The sequence below is a fragment of the Cydia fagiglandana genome, chromosome 8 (genome assembly GCF_963556715.1).
Source record: "Cydia fagiglandana chromosome 8, ilCydFagi1.1, whole genome shotgun sequence".
Classification (NCBI taxonomy): domain Eukaryota; kingdom Metazoa; phylum Arthropoda; class Insecta; order Lepidoptera; family Tortricidae; genus Cydia; species Cydia fagiglandana.
In genome coordinates this window covers 18,746,054-18,764,807 of record NC_085939.1, presented here as the reverse complement: position 1 = coordinate 18,764,807, position 18,754 = coordinate 18,746,054, and the positions used below count along the sequence as shown (strand labels likewise).

At 37.9% G+C, this 18,754-nt stretch overlaps 1 protein-coding gene across 1 annotated transcript in view; it reads right to left on the bottom strand.

Moving 5' to 3' along the window:
* LOC134666839 (eukaryotic translation initiation factor 5B) overlaps positions 1 to 18,702 on the bottom strand; it is a 46,827-nt gene extending 28,125 nt beyond the window's left edge. The window contains exons 1-14 of the mRNA XM_063524156.1: positions 18,475 to 18,702; positions 18,335 to 18,397; positions 17,636 to 17,796; positions 15,089 to 16,218; positions 14,417 to 14,572; positions 13,503 to 13,637; positions 12,852 to 13,070; positions 5,653 to 5,766; positions 4,482 to 4,709; positions 3,735 to 3,917; positions 3,054 to 3,215; positions 2,393 to 2,523; positions 1,535 to 1,667; positions 310 to 417 (exon numbers count right to left, since the gene is read on the bottom strand). Coding sequence (XP_063380226.1) covers positions 310 to 417; positions 1,535 to 1,667; positions 2,393 to 2,523; positions 3,054 to 3,215; positions 3,735 to 3,917; positions 4,482 to 4,709; positions 5,653 to 5,766; positions 12,852 to 13,070; positions 13,503 to 13,637; positions 14,417 to 14,572; positions 15,089 to 16,218; positions 17,636 to 17,796; positions 18,335 to 18,397; positions 18,475 to 18,521 — 2,970 coding nt within the window. The 5' untranslated portion in view covers positions 18,522 to 18,702. The remainder of the gene's footprint in view (positions 1 to 309; positions 418 to 1,534; positions 1,668 to 2,392; positions 2,524 to 3,053; positions 3,216 to 3,734; positions 3,918 to 4,481; positions 4,710 to 5,652; positions 5,767 to 12,851; positions 13,071 to 13,502; positions 13,638 to 14,416; positions 14,573 to 15,088; positions 16,219 to 17,635; positions 17,797 to 18,334; positions 18,398 to 18,474) is intronic.
* Between the last annotated feature and the right edge of the window lie 52 nt (positions 18,703 to 18,754).

Genomic DNA, 18,754 nt, shown 5'->3' with positions numbered 1-18,754 from the left:
CGCGAGGCCCGTGAAGGCAAAATGACGTCTGCGTCTGTGTGCGCGCACCACACACACACAGGGATAGTCCTTCACTACGCAGCGCCGCCCCCGTCAGCGCGACGGCGACATTCACCTCAAAATCTCAAAACTGAGATCGCGCTGACGTCCTGTTTCGTCTTAACTTCGAACTCGGTTAAATCCATTCGACCCTCTCAGCAAATATCTACCCTATTACTTTTTCTTAATACCAAAATCGCATAATCTGACAGATGGATTTAGCCGAGTTTGAAGTAAGGGATGGTATTATGATTTGTTAGACTAACATACCTTTACGTCGAACGCTAGAATGGTGGCCCACTGCGAGTCGTGTTCCAACATGGCGGACGCTTTCATGACGTCACGCTTTACCACCGGCCCTATTCTTATGGCCGAGTACTGAAAATAAATACGGGATTTAAGTATTACATGAAATTGGTTTTAGTGTAATTCTAACTCTATTATTAGCCCTAACCAGCAATATACCAAAAAACTTAGTTTTGGGAGGGTTAAAAAACATTACTACCGAGTGTAACAAAAAATGTTCACCACACCAACGCGAGGAAAATACCAATAAACAAAAAAAATTTTTACATGCAATATATATATATATATATTATACACCGTGTTTTTATTGAATTCCGTTAACTTCGGGGTATGGTTAAGTACGTTTAAGAGAACTAAATGGCATAGTTAATTTACAAAAAAAAAATTTTTTTTTGCTTGTATTGAAAAAAAAATTGAGTTTAAAAAGTAATTAAATGTAGCATATAGCGTTGTTGTAACACGGGCATTACATTTAACTCAACCAAACAATCAAATCTGTGCCATATCAATGTCATTTCGAACATCGATCGACCGAAATTGTACTTAAGTTTAGTAGCAAATGCATGAATTCATTCTAACTAAACACTAATCAATATGTAAACCGGCCCTAAGGCAAGTGTACACGCTTGTAGAGGCCTTATAGGAAAAAAATAAATTATCAATTATCTCCGTAATGGAGTTATTTAGAATATCGGTGTCTTTGAGAAAGTTACTTGATTTACGCTCAAGAATGCACCCCTGAAATTAACAGAAATCAAAAAAAACACGGTGTATACAGTGGTACTACTAAACGAAATTAATAACTAAATACTAATTGTAAAACATTAAGTCGAATAAATGCTAATTTGTTTAAAATTTTTGCATAATATTACTTTGCACTCTAGAGATAAAAAATGCAACTTTGCTATTCGTTTTTGAAGAATAGTGGTAAACATATAACTTACAGGTACTTGCAGGTACTTTATTAAAGATAGAGCGATACTTTACATATGACTCTACATACTCTATAGGGTCGGTACGGTACTTAAAGATGGTACCTACTTACAGCAATGCCTCTAATTAGCCGAGAGTGGACGCTTGAACTTACACACTGCGCTTAGACAGCTTTATTGAAGATAGAGCGAGACTCTACATATGACTCTACAAGTCTACATACTCTATAGGGTCGGTGTTTAAAGATGGTACTTACAGGAATCTTGCTGGTCCTTAAGAACTCCAGCAATGCCTCTAGCGAGCCGAGAGTGGAGGCTTGAACGTAAACGCCGCGCTCTGACAATTTTATTGAAGAGAGAGCGGATTTCAGCTCACGGGCCACTTCTTCTCTGTAAAGACATGAAATAAATTAAAAACCGGACAAGTGCGAGGCCCCGAGGTCTCCACACCAAACGCCGCAAATATGTAGCTACTACCAAAGAGAATTCGAAATAGAGAGTTACGTCATGGTAAATTATGTAGCTACAGTACATTTTCTGCCATCTTTCGACAGACGATTAAACGCCATCTACTCGAGAGTAGGCTGAAGGTTATGGCGCCACAGCTCGAAAAGATTGCACCATACCTTTGGCCTATAGTCGAGTAGATGGCTTTAATATTAATATTTAATAAGGTAACACATATCAGTGAAAATATAATGATCAAAGTCAAATGGCGTTCTAAATTTATCTTATGTTGAAAGATGGCAGTTAATTTACAGCGGCTACATAATTTATTTTGACAATCCGTATGTATACACGCGTGTCAGGCGTGGCTCACTCCGCGATTTCGTCGCTTTGCAACAGGTAACTAAAAGTACATAAGTTCCACACCAATTTTGTTGGCTAGCCATAAGCCGCGCGTGGCGCTGTCGCCACCTAGCGGCCATACCTGTCCTGATTGTAACAGACGCGTTTTATTAGAGAGTGAGTCTTCTGTACCTAGTACTTTTTTTTTTATTATACTATTATTTATTCTGTGCTAGTGTGATATATTTGCGGTGCTTATGGCTTTCGGCCGAGGAAGATTGCATGCTTGCTTGAATGGTTCTAAACAAACATAATGAATAGCTTACTTCAAGACGTCGATCTCATCTGGTTTCTGCGCCACAAGCAGATTCAAACCCGCGATGGCTTTTTCAAGTTCCTTGGCTGCGATTTTGACTCCCTGCGCGCCCACTACCTCTTTATACTCCATATAGGCGTTCTAGTTAAAAGAGACATATAAAAGTTAGGACAAATATAAATGCAGCCAATATAAAATAGAGTCATTCGTCAATAACTGGCCACCCTTAATCGGTTTGACAAATCTGTCATTTTAATTTTTTTAGGTTCTAGGATATAAGAAAATGTTCCTAGAAAAGGCCACTTCACCATTCACTAACCCGGGATTAACCGGTTAAACCTGGAGTTACCATGGTTACCAGTACAATTTGAAACCGGATTAACGGTTTAACCGGTTAACTCAGGGTTAGTGGGATGGGGAAGGAGCCGCTCGTGGGCGGCTGCCGCCGGTGGGGTCGCGGATGAGTACGCAAGCGTCCCCGTTACCCCACCAATAGGGCAGCGAGGCGGTATATGGGGGTTTTTAGTGGGTATACCGTGGGCCTCATTAGCCTAGACGGGAGTCCCACATAACCACTCGGGTCACCCCCCGCACCCGGGTGGTATGCGGAATGCATTTTCCCCCCTAAAAAAAAAGGGTTAGTGGGATGGTACAAGTGGTTTGTTAGTTACCTTGACTCTCAACTCCTTCATAGGTTGCGGCATGAGCAGCGATCGGATCTGGGTCACAATCGGACCGTCTGTGCCCGCGAGAACCATAGTATCGCCTTCCCGGAGGGTTCCGTTGATCAGGATAGTGTCGATTGTCGTTCCGAGACCGGGGATAGCTTTCACCTAAAAATATGGTATTTAGATCGAATTTAGATAGAGTTAACAAATTTATTGTAGAAGAAATGTAGTCGCGGGTTCAAACCCCGGCTCGTACCAATGAGTTTTTCGGAAATTATGTACGAAATATCATTTGATATTTACCAGTCGTTTTTCGATGAAGGAAAGCATCGTGAGGAAACCAGACTAATCCCAATAAGGCCTAGTTTACCCTCTGGGTTGGAAGGTCAGATGACAGTCGTTTTAATAAAAACTAGTGCCTACGTCAAATCATGGGATTAGTTGTCAAGCGGACCCCAGGCTCCCATGAGCCGTGACAACATGCCAGGACAAAATTTAAGGATTAAGTTTTAAGTTTAAGGAACCACTGAAAATCAGCGTCGTTGCACTATGTGCTCCGACACATGCTGAGATGGTATCCTCTTTGAGACAACAAGTTACAAAACCATGTCTTATAGGTATTTCATATCTGTTAATCTTAAGATTGTTGTGTCAAATAAATTCTTTTCATTTCATTTCCCTTACCTCAAGAACTGTTGCTAATAGCTGTTGGGAGAACACCAATCTCTTGTGCAAGGGCCCCTCGCACGCTTGCACTATCATCGCCAAAAGGTTGCCCATGCCTTCCCCAGTGACTGCCGAAGTAGGGACCAGAGAGACGTAAGAACGGGGGTCGGGGTTTTCGTAGAACAACGCTGCGTTTAGACCCTGAAATAAAAAATAAATTATGGACCACAAAATTTCACGAGACTATACTCTGTATCTTTTTTTTTCCTAGCCGATTTGAGTGTCCCACTGCTGGGCAAAGGCCTCTCCCCTTAATTTCCACGACTCCCGATTTGGTGCTTCCTCCGGCCAGTTGTTCAGGAAGGAGGCAGTTGTTGCGGCGGAGAGTTGTATCTTTAGGTATTTAAATAAAAGTAAACAAAATCTACCTTCAAATGGCTCCTTAAGCCAGTTGAAGGTAGATGAAAACATTACACGATCAAATAATGTAGGTTCTCAAATTCTATCTCGAACGTCTTTACGTTGAGCACTTTGCCAGTCGTATAGACGATGTATATTATTATTTCAGGATACCTGATATCATTTCAAAATTACCTGTTCAGAAAACTGCAGCATAACATCCTTGCTTCACTTCTCAAACTCGATCTGCGTATTAGTAGCCTGCATTTTCAATATGTCTCGAACGTCTTTACGTTGAGCACTTTGCCAGTCGTATAGACGATCTATATTATTATTTCAGGATACCTAATATGATTTAAAAATTACCTGTTCAGAAAACTGCAGCATAACATCCTTGCTTCGCTTCTCAAACTCGATCTGCGTATTAGTAGCCTGCATTTTCAATATATCTCGGACGTCTTTACGTTGAGCGCTTTGCCAGTCGTATAGACGATCTATTTTGTTGAGGGCTACTATGAAGGGGGTCTTTTTCTGTTTCAACAGGTTTATGGATTCTATTGTTTGAGGCTCTAGGCCGTGCATAATGTCTACCACCTGAAAAAATAAGATTGTTTATTTTACAAAAGTGTAAAAATTATTGATCCTTTTAAATACTGTCTTAGATAACTATTTTTTTAGAAAATGTAGCACTGCTGGCAGAAGGTTGAAAGGGCCAAATATTAGAGCCGAGCCGCGTAATTAGAATAGTTTACAAAATATAGTAAGGCACAAAAATAAAACATTAAGTACATAAATATCTAACTAACTACAAATTGTAATAAAAAAATATTACTAATCAAGTAATCATATTAGCATTGGCAGACTTTTGACAAGATTTTAATATTATAGTCACTTCATATGTTCATATCAAACTTTGAAATATATAGGTTTAACCACTTTCCCCCCAATTATAGTTCGTTTTTTTAACATTAGAGAGAAGGTAAGCGATCATGACATGTCTTTTTAATGAAAATCACCATTGAAAAATTTAATGAAAGTCACAGCAAATATGAGTCGCTTAACTTCAAACTCGGGTAAATCCATCTGTCAGATTATGCGATTCTGGTATTAAGAAAACGTAATAGGGTAGATATTTGCTGAGAGGGTTCAATGGATTTACCCGAGTTTGAAGTTAAGCGACACATATGTGAGAATTATAAATCATATACAATCTTTTACATTCTTTTGCTTTCATACGTAATACAAACGAATTTTTTTAAACGATTTTCTATATTTTTTAATAAAAAGACACGTCAAGATTGTTTACCTTCTTTTTAATGCAAAAAAAAAACGAACTATAGTACAGTCACATGCAATAACATGTTACTCTTCGAAGGCCGCAAAAATATGTGACACGCTCTTATGGCTCTACAAATAAGATCGTGTCACATATTTTTGCGGCCTTCAAAGAGTAACATGTTTTTGCAGGTGACTGTACGAGTGACAAGCAGGGTTATGCTGTATAAAATAAAAGGTTAAAATATCTATAAATTGTTACCAAGATGGCGATATCGCAGAGCGAGGAGCCCCTGTTCCTCAGATTGCTGAAGGACTCGTGGCCGGGCGTGTCGATGATGAGCAGGCCGGGAAGTTTGAACGCGATCTCGTTTACCTGTCCAACAATAAATAAAAATAAATAGGGGTCGAAAAGTGCTGAGTGGAGACCACGGACTAGCAAGCGCAGCGTAGGACGTCCACCCACAAGATGGACAGACGACCTTGTTAAGGCCGCCGGAAGACGCTGGATGCGGGTCGCTTCCACCCGGTACGAATGGAGGTCCAAGGGGGAAGTCTATGTTCAGCAGTGGACGTCTTATGTCTGAGATGATGATGATGATGAAATAAAAATAAATATATCATAGGATATTCTTACACAGATTGACCTTAGTCTTGCCTAGTAAGCCTTGAGTTTCCTGTGGGATATGTGCACACACTTACACCTGGGTACCCACAACACAACCCACAGGTTAAGTTGTGTTGTGGGTACTCAGGCAATGATGTATATATTATAATAAATACTTAAATACATAGAAAACAACCATGACTCAGGAAAATATCTGTGTCATCACACAAATAATACTGAGATTCGAACCCAGGACCATCAGCTTCACAGGCAGGGTCACTACCCACTAGGCCAGATAGGTCGTCAAACAACATTTAGAAATTTATTATACCCCGTTTTTAGTAAGCTCAAAATTATAAGTAATTAAAATTATAATTGTTCTAACCTCAAAGGTAGTAATAATTTACTTTCTCTTCGGAAACCACCTCGGCCGCTCAGATATATCTGATGGCGACTGTCCAATTATATGTAAAGGACACTATAATTTAATTTAATTTTGGAGGAGAAGTATCACTACTTTTGAGATTATAAAATTTCTCATCATCATTCCTCGCGTTGTCCCGGCATTTTGCCACGGCTCATGGGAGCCTGGGGTCCGGGCAACTAATCCCAAGAATTGGCGTAGGCACTAATCTTTACGAAAGCGACTGCCATCTGACCTTCCAACCCAGGGGGTAAACTAGGCCTTATTGGGATTAGTCCGGTTTCCTCACGATGTTTTCCTTCACCGAAAAGCGACTGGTAAATATCAAATGATATTTCGTACAGTAGCTCCGAAAAACTCATTGGTACGAGCCGGGGTTCGAACCCGCGACCTCCAGATTGAAAGTTGCACGCTCTTACCGCTAGGCCACCAGCGGTCATATTATAAAATTTCTAATCTAAAAAAAAGGAAAATAAACACTATCCCGTCTTTCCCCGGAAGTCAAACTATTTTCATACCAAATATCATGTACCTAAATCGTTTTAGCGGTTAAAGTGCGGTTAAAGACACAGATCTGTCTCTCCTAGTAACTGTTTGCTTTCGAATTTACAATATTAGTAATATGTATAGTTATTTCAGCTGGCGTAGAAGCATTTTTGAATACAACCCGGTAATTGCTTTAGACTTTCAATAATATACATGATATTATCGCATAATAATTTTGCAGAAATTCTGCAAATTAACTATTTTAAATGAACAACCGGGACAAAATGCTGACTTCCGCACGCAAAAAACACAGTTTTGTTATTTTCAGTGTTCTTTCAAACATGTACGAGTTCAAATGTTTGTTACTAACTGCAGTTTTTTTCACACTGTACTGGACACATATCATAGTAAGTTTATATCACATCTTTAATGACTTTTCAAAGCTTAAAATCATACATAATTTAAGGTATTAAAATGATTTCTGGCGTGCTGGGAATTAATTCCTCTAAACGCTTTTCTTGGATCTAATTTGATCTGCGAAAGAGGTATGTCAGGATCGTAGCAAGTGGAAATCCGTGGTCTCTGCCTACCCCTCCGGGAAATAGGCGTGATTATATGTATGTATGTATGTATGTAATTTGATTTGCCAATAGCTTCTGCTAAAAAGCAAGTCATATGTAGCTATATTGGTGTTTGTCGTAGATTTACGTAGGTACTTGTACGATCTACGTAGATTTAGGTAGGTAGGTTATTTGTAAAAAGTCACCTTCAGTTGTTTGAGATAAAAAAACTGTCAAGACCAAATCGCAAACCAGTCGGTCCTCAATTATTATTGCCACCCTCCAAATTAGCTATGGTAAAAAACGGCCCTTACTGTCGATGTGTGCGTATAATGAATAAAGTGCTTAGTTTCCTGAATCTTGAAATTAGCGATAAATTATTTAAGAAACAGTTAAAGGAAATGTTATTAGAAAAATGTTATTATTCAATGGGAGACTTTTTTAATGATGAAAATTTGATTATGTAAAATGATAGTTTATAAATTTTATTTTAATTTTTATATTTTATTGTTAATGTTTATTTTTTAGAATGACTATGTTTTATGATTATTAATGATTATGTGAATATCTTTCATGCATGAATTAGTGTTAATTTGTTATTATTTATTTCTTTGACATTTAATATTTCTTGAAATATTAAAATTAGGGATAAGTTAAAATCCTATATTGTACACCCTAGCAGGGTATCATGTACCTACTTGCCAAATGTAAGACCAAATGTACAAATGAACATGATCACAATGGTATACATGATATGATATGATATGATACCTACTGTATGTTAAGACTATTTGTATTATTTAGAGTCTACAGGTGATCCCTGAGCGAGCAACGGTGACGCATATCAATGAGAAGTACATATACCCGAACGGAACCCTCAAAGTGAGGAGATACGGAAGGAAAAGCGGTTATTACGTCAACATCGAGGGAACCACCAAGATGGAGTTCGGCGACAATGTTTCAGTAAGTAAAGACACGAGGACAACCGTTCCGACTTTAATGGCTCCTCTACACGATGGGCCAACGCCGGCCACTCCCAGGGACGCAGCCATGCGGTAGAATGAGATAGCAATATCACTTGCTCCCTCTAAGCCTTGGAGTGGCCGGCGTTGGCCCATCGTGTAGATGAGCCATAACCTTTTGCACGCCAAACGGCGCATCCATTTGCCATGCCAATGACGCCAGGGGTGTAAAATTTAGTTTTTGAATTTATAATGCCAAACTAAAAGTGGGGTGTTTTTCAGTAGATTTTCTTTTCATCAAAAATCGATCGACGTCAAATGCCGTCTTTGGTTCTTATAGAATAGAGTAGAATATGTTTATTGCTCATATATTGATCTTACTCTACAAGTACAATAACAACAACATGTTACCCTACAAGGGCATTGCAAATACACGTGCATATAAAATAAGTTGCGTTCTCGCGCGCGAGTCCATACTTGAAGGACGCGAGAACGCAATTCATGCTAGACTAGTTATGTTATATCTCTTTCTTACAAATACATAAGTCAAAATGACAGATAAAGACAATCGAATCATAGCTAATTCAGGCCAGTAACGCGTATATGAATAAGGGCTCATTTAGACGATGCGAGAACTCGCATGCGAGTTTCATTAAATTGCGGGTTTTCATCGGTCGGTTGAATTGGACGTAACCAACAGTCCGCAATGTAACTAAAATCACATGCGAGTTCGCGCGCCGTCTAAATAAGCCCTAACGCAATCATTTCTTATGTATTTGCAGTTGCACTTGATCTTCTTCGAGTTTCTGCACAACGAGTACAAACGCAGCTTCGTGGAACTGAAGTTTGAAAGGATATGCGAGTCCATCAACAAAGACAAATACCTGGGCAAGGCGTTCCAAATGATAGGCATGCCGTGCCCTTTACCACCGGTTGGTAATAGTTATTTTTCCGGCCTAGTCCAGCAAATATGAACGATAATTTATTGCTGGAGCATTTCGCTTGAGCGCGCATCACGACGTTTTGCAGCTTTTTTTTAATTCGCTTAGTCTCGTCCGGGAATAGAACCGACTAAAAAAAACACTCGCTATTTTATTTATTCCACTAGTCGATACAGTTGATAAAATTAAAATTACACTCACCTATCGTACAAAATATCCATAAAATCGAATATTTAGTATTATTTGAATTTTACGTCGGTTCGATTCCCGGGCAAGGCTAGCGAATTTAAAAAAAATCTTTGATTGTAGTTTTTAAAAATAAAAATATGTTTTCTTTAAGTAAAATGAGCTAACATAAGGCTTTAAGGTACTTTCCGTCCAGGGCCCATTAATTATTTCCACACTGTATATGTATGTATACTTATCCACAATATTGTATCGAATTCTGACTATTAAACACATTACCCTCCTTTGCGTCGCGCAGTCGGGTAAAAAGACAATAGTAGTTTGTGTTACAAAGGATCAAAATGATATATTTCCGTCAAGGGCGTACATTGAATCCTGAATGAAGCGATATGGATTCTACAATAGAATTCCGAACGTAGTGAGGGATTCTAAAGTAGAATCCTGAGCGTAATGAGGGATTCAAGTGTTAACGCCCAAGACGAAATAATTTTGATACCGTATGACACATCAACTATGAAGAAATTGTTATGTTCCAAAATATGTATTATTTGACCAAAAAAAATAGTATGCAAGAAAGAAAAAATCGTGTCCCTCCTAGCGGGGAAGAAAAAGCCCTTTTTCGAATAGGTGATGTGAAAAAAAAATAAAGAGAAATACGTATTTTTTTAATATTTTTCAGGGCACACACAAGATAATGAACATCACAGTGCCGGCACAGGATTTCCCTAACGTCTGGCCCTTCGAAAAGTGCAAAGTGGAATTCACACTATTGCAGAACCAGAACAAGGAAACTATGGCCACCGTTGACATATACACCTTGTTCAAAAATCCTAGAGTTAAATACTGAGGCTTCTATTTAATGTTTTCGAAATTAGCTTGCTGCGTTTACCACTTAATTTTAAGTTTCTTTGAATTTCGACCTCATTTTCATTACACAAAGCACATATTTGCACTGTATCGAGCCGAACCTATAGTTCGTTTTTTTTAGCATTAGAAAGAACTTGCAAGAAGGTAAGCGATCTTGACATGTCTTTTAATTGAAAAACGCTTTTAAAAAATCAAAAACTATTACTTATGAAAGTAGAAGAATATAAATGATCGTATTAGATTCATAATTGTTACATATTTGCCGTAACTTATTTTTAAAATGTGTTTTTTAATTAAAAGACACATCAAGATAGTTTACCTTATTTCTAATGCTAAAAAAAACGAACTATAATCATAACACCTATAATCGTGTGATATTTAGCCAATAACAGCACCGCATCCTCACGAGACATATGCCGGAGTCTTCAGCTCCCAGCACTTGCCTTTCTATCGCCACACAAACCACAAAGCCATTGACATATCTAAGGACGGGGCCTTACGGGCAATCTGAATGGGGCCAGAGTGGCTACCGCGAAAACAGAAATTCGCAAATTGCGGGGATCTTTCCCTTTTACTCCAATGAAGGTGTAATTAGAGTGACAGAGAAAAATGCCCGCAATTTGCGAACTTCGATTTTAGCGGTTATAGCCCAGTACAGCGGAGCCACGCACACGAATTCGAGCCAATCGTGCAGTCTAAAACCACAACGCGATTGGTTGATGTGTTCGCATCACTCGCGCGATTGGTCACAACAGTTGCGTTAGACTGCACCATTGGCTAGAATTCTTGAGTGACACCGCTGAACTAGCACCATTCTTAGGGCCCGTAAGGCCTTTACATATATTTCAATGCTGAAAGCCCCATAACATTGTATTTTTAAGCTATATTAAACAGTATGATACAATTTAATTTGTAGTATGTCTTTCAAAACCAAAATTCTCTAAAAACCCCTTGTTCCCATCTGTAACACTGAGAATCACGAGCACTTGCGACGTAGGAAAAAAAGTGTCCCAAAATTTCCAATTGCATTCCGTTAACAATACAATTACAATTTTAATTATACAGTACAATTTTAATTTATTATAATTTTTGTAATTAATTTTATTACGGTGTATGATTAATACCAAATAAAGATCTATCTATCTACCCAATGTCATAGAAAGCTAAGCGCATGAAAGATGGTAACGAAATGGAAATAAACATCATGGCCCATTTTTTTCTCCTATTACTGTGTAGTATACTGTGTAGGTAGAGTTAGACCAAGAAAAGTCTGCAGCAATTTTGATAGCCCACGCAGTGAAAGTGTTATTTTAAACGTCAAACTTCTATGAAATTATGGTATTACGTATAAGCAAAGACATATGTAACTTCGTATAAGATGAATAAAGTCTAAGGAAAAAACGTGCCTCGGAAATCAAGAAAAAGTCATTCTCGGATAGATGCCGCACACACCTTTAGCCTATACTCGGCTAGATGGCGTGACGACACCGTTTCATATGTAACAATTTTAACACATATATCAGTGAATGAACATGGATCAAAATGAAATAAAAATAATAAAATCATTTATCCATATAATATGTACATTTTTTTGATAATTTTGAGCTTTAGTCGTGTGTCGGTAGATGGCAGTAAATTTACTGTGACTACAAAATTTACAGTGACAGGGCCCCTCTATACCATCTATTCTTTTTGGTATAAGTAACATTTGCACTGCGTGGGCTATCAAAATTGCTGCAGACTTTTCTTGGCTTAGCTCTAAAAATATAGGTATCCTTGTACATACAAACAACATGATATAATTGATATACTTATACCTGCTTAAACGTTTAGGTACTTACAGAACTATTTCAATAATAGTCTCAATATCAGTAATAATGAGGGTAAATTACCCGAATCGTTTCTAAAATTGAACATAACAATGCAGTATCAAAACAGGATACTTTATTTTAACAATTTGAGCTAACCAATCACATTTTTTTTAATACAATCCATGCCAATAATTTTTAATTTTTATTCGGGTTCCGTACCCAAAGGGTAAAAACGAGTCCCTAACTCCCTATTACTAAGACTCCCACTGTCCGTCTGTCTGTCACCAGGCTCTATCATGAATGACAGCTAGGCAGTTGAAAATTTCACAGATGATATATTTCTGTTGCCGCTATAACAAGTACTAAAAAGTACGGAACCCTCGGTGGGCGAGTCTGACTCGCACTTGCAGCTTTTAGCTGCCTAGCCATCTAGCCAATCTCTCCATTTAGTTAACCCCGGGTTAGTAGAATGGTGCAAGTGGGCCTTAATAGGCACATTAGTAGCGTGTTGTGTGATGCTCCTAGCTTAGCCATCTTGTACGTTAGTCCTATGCAGTTTGTCCAGAATTTTCGTCTTTCCGATAACCTAATACTATGATTGCTGACTATCTACTTACCCCTTTAACATGTTTCGTTTGCTCCTTAATATTCTCAATAGGCACATTAGTAGCGCCTATCTGTTGCGTGATGCCCCCAGCTTCGCCATCTTGAACGTTGGTCCGACGAAGTTTGTCCAGAATTTTCGTCTTTCCGGTGTCGACGTGGCCGAGTACGCAGACGACGGCCGCGCGGAGAGGGTTATTCTGTTTGTTTAACTCGTTCTCTTCTTTACGTTTCTGGGGATATTTACGAGAATTAGTTAATTAGTTAGTGACAGGTTAAATTGTCAGAAGCCGTGGCACACGGATCAAAAAGTTTGAAGAAAATTAAACAAATTTAAAATCATGTTTCAATTAAAGCCTAAAATCCAAACCACTACAATATTTCCAAGAAGTTTCAAATGATTTTAATTAATTAAATGTTGTTAATGATTTCTTAATAAGAGTTCAGTGTCATTAAATAAGGTTGGTATACTCTTAACAAAACAGAAAGTGATGAAAAGATTCTCACGGGTCGAGCAAGTTATGTCAGCTCAGTTGTTTAGAGCGATCGGATCATTCATTCATTCATTTGAATCTCGCTGGAGTCAGTGAAATTTTGCCCGAAAGATTCAATTTCAACAAAAAATAACGTTATTTCATAACACTATCTTATTCATTTAATCTTACCTCTAATCTCTTCAAGATAAGCTCCCTCTTTTTCTGAGCATCGGTCATCCCTTCATCATCAGAATCCTCATCAGAGCTGGAGTCTTCGTCTGAACTATCTTCTTCCTCGGAAGAGCTTTCTTCTTCTTCCACTTTCTAAAAAGAAACAAGTAAATAAAAAACATGTCATTCAAAATGAAATTACATAGTACCATGTAGTATATAGACGTGCATAGCGATGCTCGCACAGGAAGCGTGCGGATCCGGATCCTATGTGACGACCGTTTTTCAGTAGTGAATAATTCTTTCCCATCGCGTTATTTCAAAAACGTTCGTATTTGTCATGCTAATTCAGTTAGCCTACTTATAGTGCGACATAAAATAGAAATAAAATACCACATCTGTTTGCCGCCATGTGGTATAAAAAAAGGTTGCCATGTATGAGCATTTTACGTGAAAAATGTGACAGCTACGTAGGAAGTGCCGCCCTCGATAAATTTCTACAATTTCTTGTTGGACTATAAGGGCTGATTTAGACGGCGCGCGAACCAGCATGCGATTTTAGTTACATTACGGACTGTTGGTTATGTCCAATCCAACCGCCCGACCGCAACCCGCAATGTAATGAAACTTGCATGCGAGTTCTCGCATCGTCTAAATGAGCACTAAGTACTTTATATATTGAGACAATTTGTGTAGTTACCGTTAGATAGCATAATACGTTACTGTGTGTGTGTGTGTGTGTGTGTGTGTGTGTTGCTCTACATATGACTCTACACTTCACTTGGCGCTCGGCGGCCCCGGTCGACTCCGCGTCCCATGCGTTTTTGATGCCTTCTTCAAACCTATTCGTATATTAATGTACTTACAATGACAGGTAACTGCGTACATAGTCAATTTTACTCTACTAATATAGCTCTCTCTGCTCCACATACCTTGGCGGGTGTTTTTTCCTTAGCGGGGGCGGGGGGTGCAGGCTTGGCGGGCTCGGGCTGCGGTTCCGGTTCTGGTTCCTCTTCAGAGGACTCCGCATCCCATGAGTCTTTGATGCCTTCTTCTTCTTCTTTCTTCTCCTGCTTTTTAGGTTCCTCCTAAAAATCATGTTGTATTTGTTAAATGTTAGAGAAACGGATTAATGTAAAAAAATCTTCCTAATTTAGTACAGTCAGCATCTACGCGTTAAACCTGTCTAGTTCTGTCCGCTTCTATTAACACTGACTGTAAAGATACTGCAGTTTAACCCCCTTAAACGTTTACTTAAGTTGACAAGCCGATAATAATCGTCTGTCCCTTTCCATCATACCAATACGTCGAAAAAGAACAAACGATTATTATCGGCTTGTCAACTGTATCACACGCAAAACTTAGCAACTGCCATTTTTTTTATTACCAATAAGATGGGCAGATATTTACTTTCTAAAATGGGCCAATTTATCTAGCTTATTTCCAATGTTATGCCCCCTGGACCACGATTTGATTTTAAAAAGAAATACGAGTGAACCTTTTTTTTTCTTAGCCCGTCATAGTGTCCCACTGCTGGGCAAATTTGTCACTAAACAATAATGTTTGAAGTACAGAGTACTAGACTATATAAATAAATACCTCACCTTTTTATCTACAATTTCCAATTCAACTTTCTTCTCCTCCTGAGGAGTCGACGGAGCGTCCTGCGACATCTGACTCTTGAGCTTCGTAGGTTTAACCCTCGTGCCAGGCCTTGGTGGTTTCTTTTCCGACCCACCTACTTCGATACCCTGTGCTTTCAGAGACTCCAGCATAGCTTGAGCTCTAGCTTTCTCTGCCTTCTGTTTAGGTGTTAGAAGCTTCCCTTCGGCTTTAAGACGCTCTTTGCGATCCTTTTCCTTCTGTTTTTTCCTTTCTTTGCGTTCTTTTTCTAATCTAATAGCTTCAAGTCTTTGCCGCTCACGTTCCTCCTCCTGTTTTATCCTTTCTTCTTCTTCCTTCTTTAAACGTTCCTCCTCTTCTTTAATTTTCTTAAGAGCTTCCTGCATAGCAGCAATAGTCTTCTTAGCAGGACCTTTTTTACCTTTGTCATCTTTTTCCTCTTTTTCTTCTTTGCCTTTACCTTTCTTCTTCTTTTTACCTTCTGTAGCGGGGGTGTCTCCACCTTCTTTTTCTTCAGATGGCGCCTTAGCTGGTTCCTCAGCCTTAACTTCTTCCTTCTTTTCATCTTTAACTTCTGCTTTAGGTTCATCCTTTTTACCTTCCTGTTCCTTTTTCTTGGCTTCTAGTTTTTTCTGTTTTTCCCTCTCTTTTTTTTCCTTCTTTTTCTGGGCAGCCGTCTTGATTGTCACATCAAGTTCATTATCACTGCCTTCTTTTTCTTCTTCAGGTTCTATTTTGGTGTCCTCTTTATTACCCTTTTTCTTGGATTTAGGTTTCTCATCAAGTGGCTCAGCCGGTTTCTCTCCTTCAGTGGGCGGTGTAGGTTCCTTCTTAACTCCAGCATATTCCATTTCTAGTTCAGCAAGTACCTTTTCCAAGTCATCATCGCTATCATCCTTCTTCCTTTTGGCTTTTTTACCTTTCTTGCCGGTGGGTTCTTTTTTTTCTTGAGCTTTTTTCTGTGGCTTCTGAGGTTTTTCATCTTCGGAAGAAATAGCAGCATCGGGTAACGACTCTGCCGAATCCTCTATTTCCAAGAAGGAGAAAGCACTTTTATCTGCTGCCTTCTTTCCTTTGCCTGATTTTGGTAGCGGTTCATCATCAGACTCATCTGTTCAACAGCAAAATAAAATATTATATTTATAGCCGTCAAACAAGTATGTCAGTAGCAAAAGGCGCAAATTTCAAATTTTTTATGGGATGGTCAACCTTCAAGCCTGCATTTTTTAAATTTGCCGCTATTTCTACTGACGGAAATGAATTGACAGATGATATTTAAAATTTATATGCTATTAATAAAAATAATAATTAAAAGTGTACAACCAGCCTCAAAAGTCACTGAAACGGTTCAAATGCTATATTACTGTTACTTTTTAACACCATATAATTGAAAAAGACGTACACTGTCATTTTCATATAACATGATACATTGTATCATTCTATCAGAGTCATCTACCATCATATCAATTGGACTGCGTTATGGAATAACGAACTAAGTAGTTCGTTATAACTAACTAAGTAGTTCGTTATTCCATAATGCAGTCCAATTTAGAAACTTTTCAGGTTAACCATACAATAAACATGCATAATATAAACATAATATAAATTTACCCATAGACATGTTGGCTATTTACACTACAAATAAACACTGGCAATAATTATATGACGGTGCCAAATATGCACTTCCTTATTGTATAAGTGCCAAGTATCAAGACAAGCCGAGACTCAGATTATTGTCGTAAAGTGACATGGGAGTTTGTACATTAAGTATAAGCTAATTAATTTATTAAACTTTGTGTTATTAGTAACAATTTGTATTGAACAATTAATTTTCATATAAATTAGTGCTAAAGTGAAATTAGTTACAAACATATATTATGTTTCATAAAGAAAACAATTAAAATTCACTTGCAATCTGTCACTACAATGTTCATTTGTGATATTTATTTAAATCTGTGTATTCTGTGTTAGCAAAATAATTGATGGGTTTTTAATGTAGGTAAGCTGACATATGTATAATATGCCATGCCATTTATATATTTTTTTCTATTTAGTGCAATAGTTTAAATAAAAAAATAACATTAACTACAGTTAGCTTAAGTGAATTAAGTATATGAATTTTAGTTTTTAAGGACAATGGCACATAAATAACTATGTTTGTGTAAGTGCTTATTCATAATTTTGTGGCCAGTCTAGTATGACTTAATTTTTAGGCTTCCATACCCAAAGGGTAATAGGGTAAAACGGGACCCTATTACTAAGGCTCCACCATCACCAGGCTGTATCTTGTGAACCGTGATAGCTAGACAGTTGAAATTTTCACAGATGATGTATTTCTGTTGCCGCTATAACAACAAATACTAAAAACAAAATAAAATAAAAATTTAAGTGGGACTCCCATGATTTTTTTTGCAGTTTTTTTGTAATGGTATGGGACCCTTCATGCGCGAGTCCGACTCACACTTGGCCAGTTTTTTATTTTTTTTCTATTTTTACTGAGTCAACCTAAATATTGTAATAATTCATACCTTCACTGCTAGCTTCAGCCTTCTTCTTTTGAGACTTCTTAGATATTGAAACATTTTTAATGTTCTTTGTGACTTCTTTGACATCCTCATCTACCGACTTCTTGTGCTTTGATTTAGCTTTAGGCTTTTCATCCTCACTCTCATCGGAATCTACTGCAATTCTGAAAAAATTGGTTGAATCATTAAAAAGGATATCCTGTCCAAAGATCATTCTTAAATTATATGACTGTTGGAACAAAGAAACTGATTTAACTAGTCAAACCCTATTGACCAATCATGGTAAATTTGTGAGACCATACATAATTACATAGTTAGGTAAGGTTTTTAAACAATTATGAATAATAATAACAATGTATGAGTAATTGACGGTTTCTTTACTTACACAATATTGTGTACATACAATATTCAAGTAAATAAATACTAGTGCCACATAGCCCATAATTTCTTACTCAAAAATACAGTTCTATCAAGAGCGGTACAATTTAAAAAATACGTGCGAAATTGCAGTCTCACGTCATTCCATGCAACCACCAGTGGCCTATTTTACAAAGCTACAAGTTACAATTTACAAGCGGAAGTCTCGTTCTTAACACATAGGGTTAGAAAGAGACTTCCACTTGTAAATTGTAACTTGTAGCTTTATAAAATAGGCCACAGCTGGTCAGATTTTGGAAAGTACTTAACCTAAAAATAACTTACTTCTTTCCTTTCGTTTGCGAAGGTTTCACGCTCTCGATGTTAGTGGTTTCCACGTCGCTGTCGCTGAAAAGATTAATTTATTATTAATCTGTCTAAATATGCCTCGTAGTGGCAAATAAAATATATGCAGGGAAAATTACCCGTCCTCGGCATTCTGCAGTTTTTTTCCCTTTTTAGCTTTACCCATTGCTGTGTTTGCACTGTTATTAAGTCACAATGTCTTTTATATAGGGTTTTGATTGCTTGGTTTTGGTAAATTCTATCATGTGAAACGTAATCAATGCACTAATTTTAAGTAGCCGAATTAAAACGACTATGCCGTCGTACTCAGTATTCACAGACACACGTCCTCCATTCACGTCAATTTTTGGTTTGACATATAAAAAAAAATTGGTCAGGCGTATTTCTGCACTCAACTAG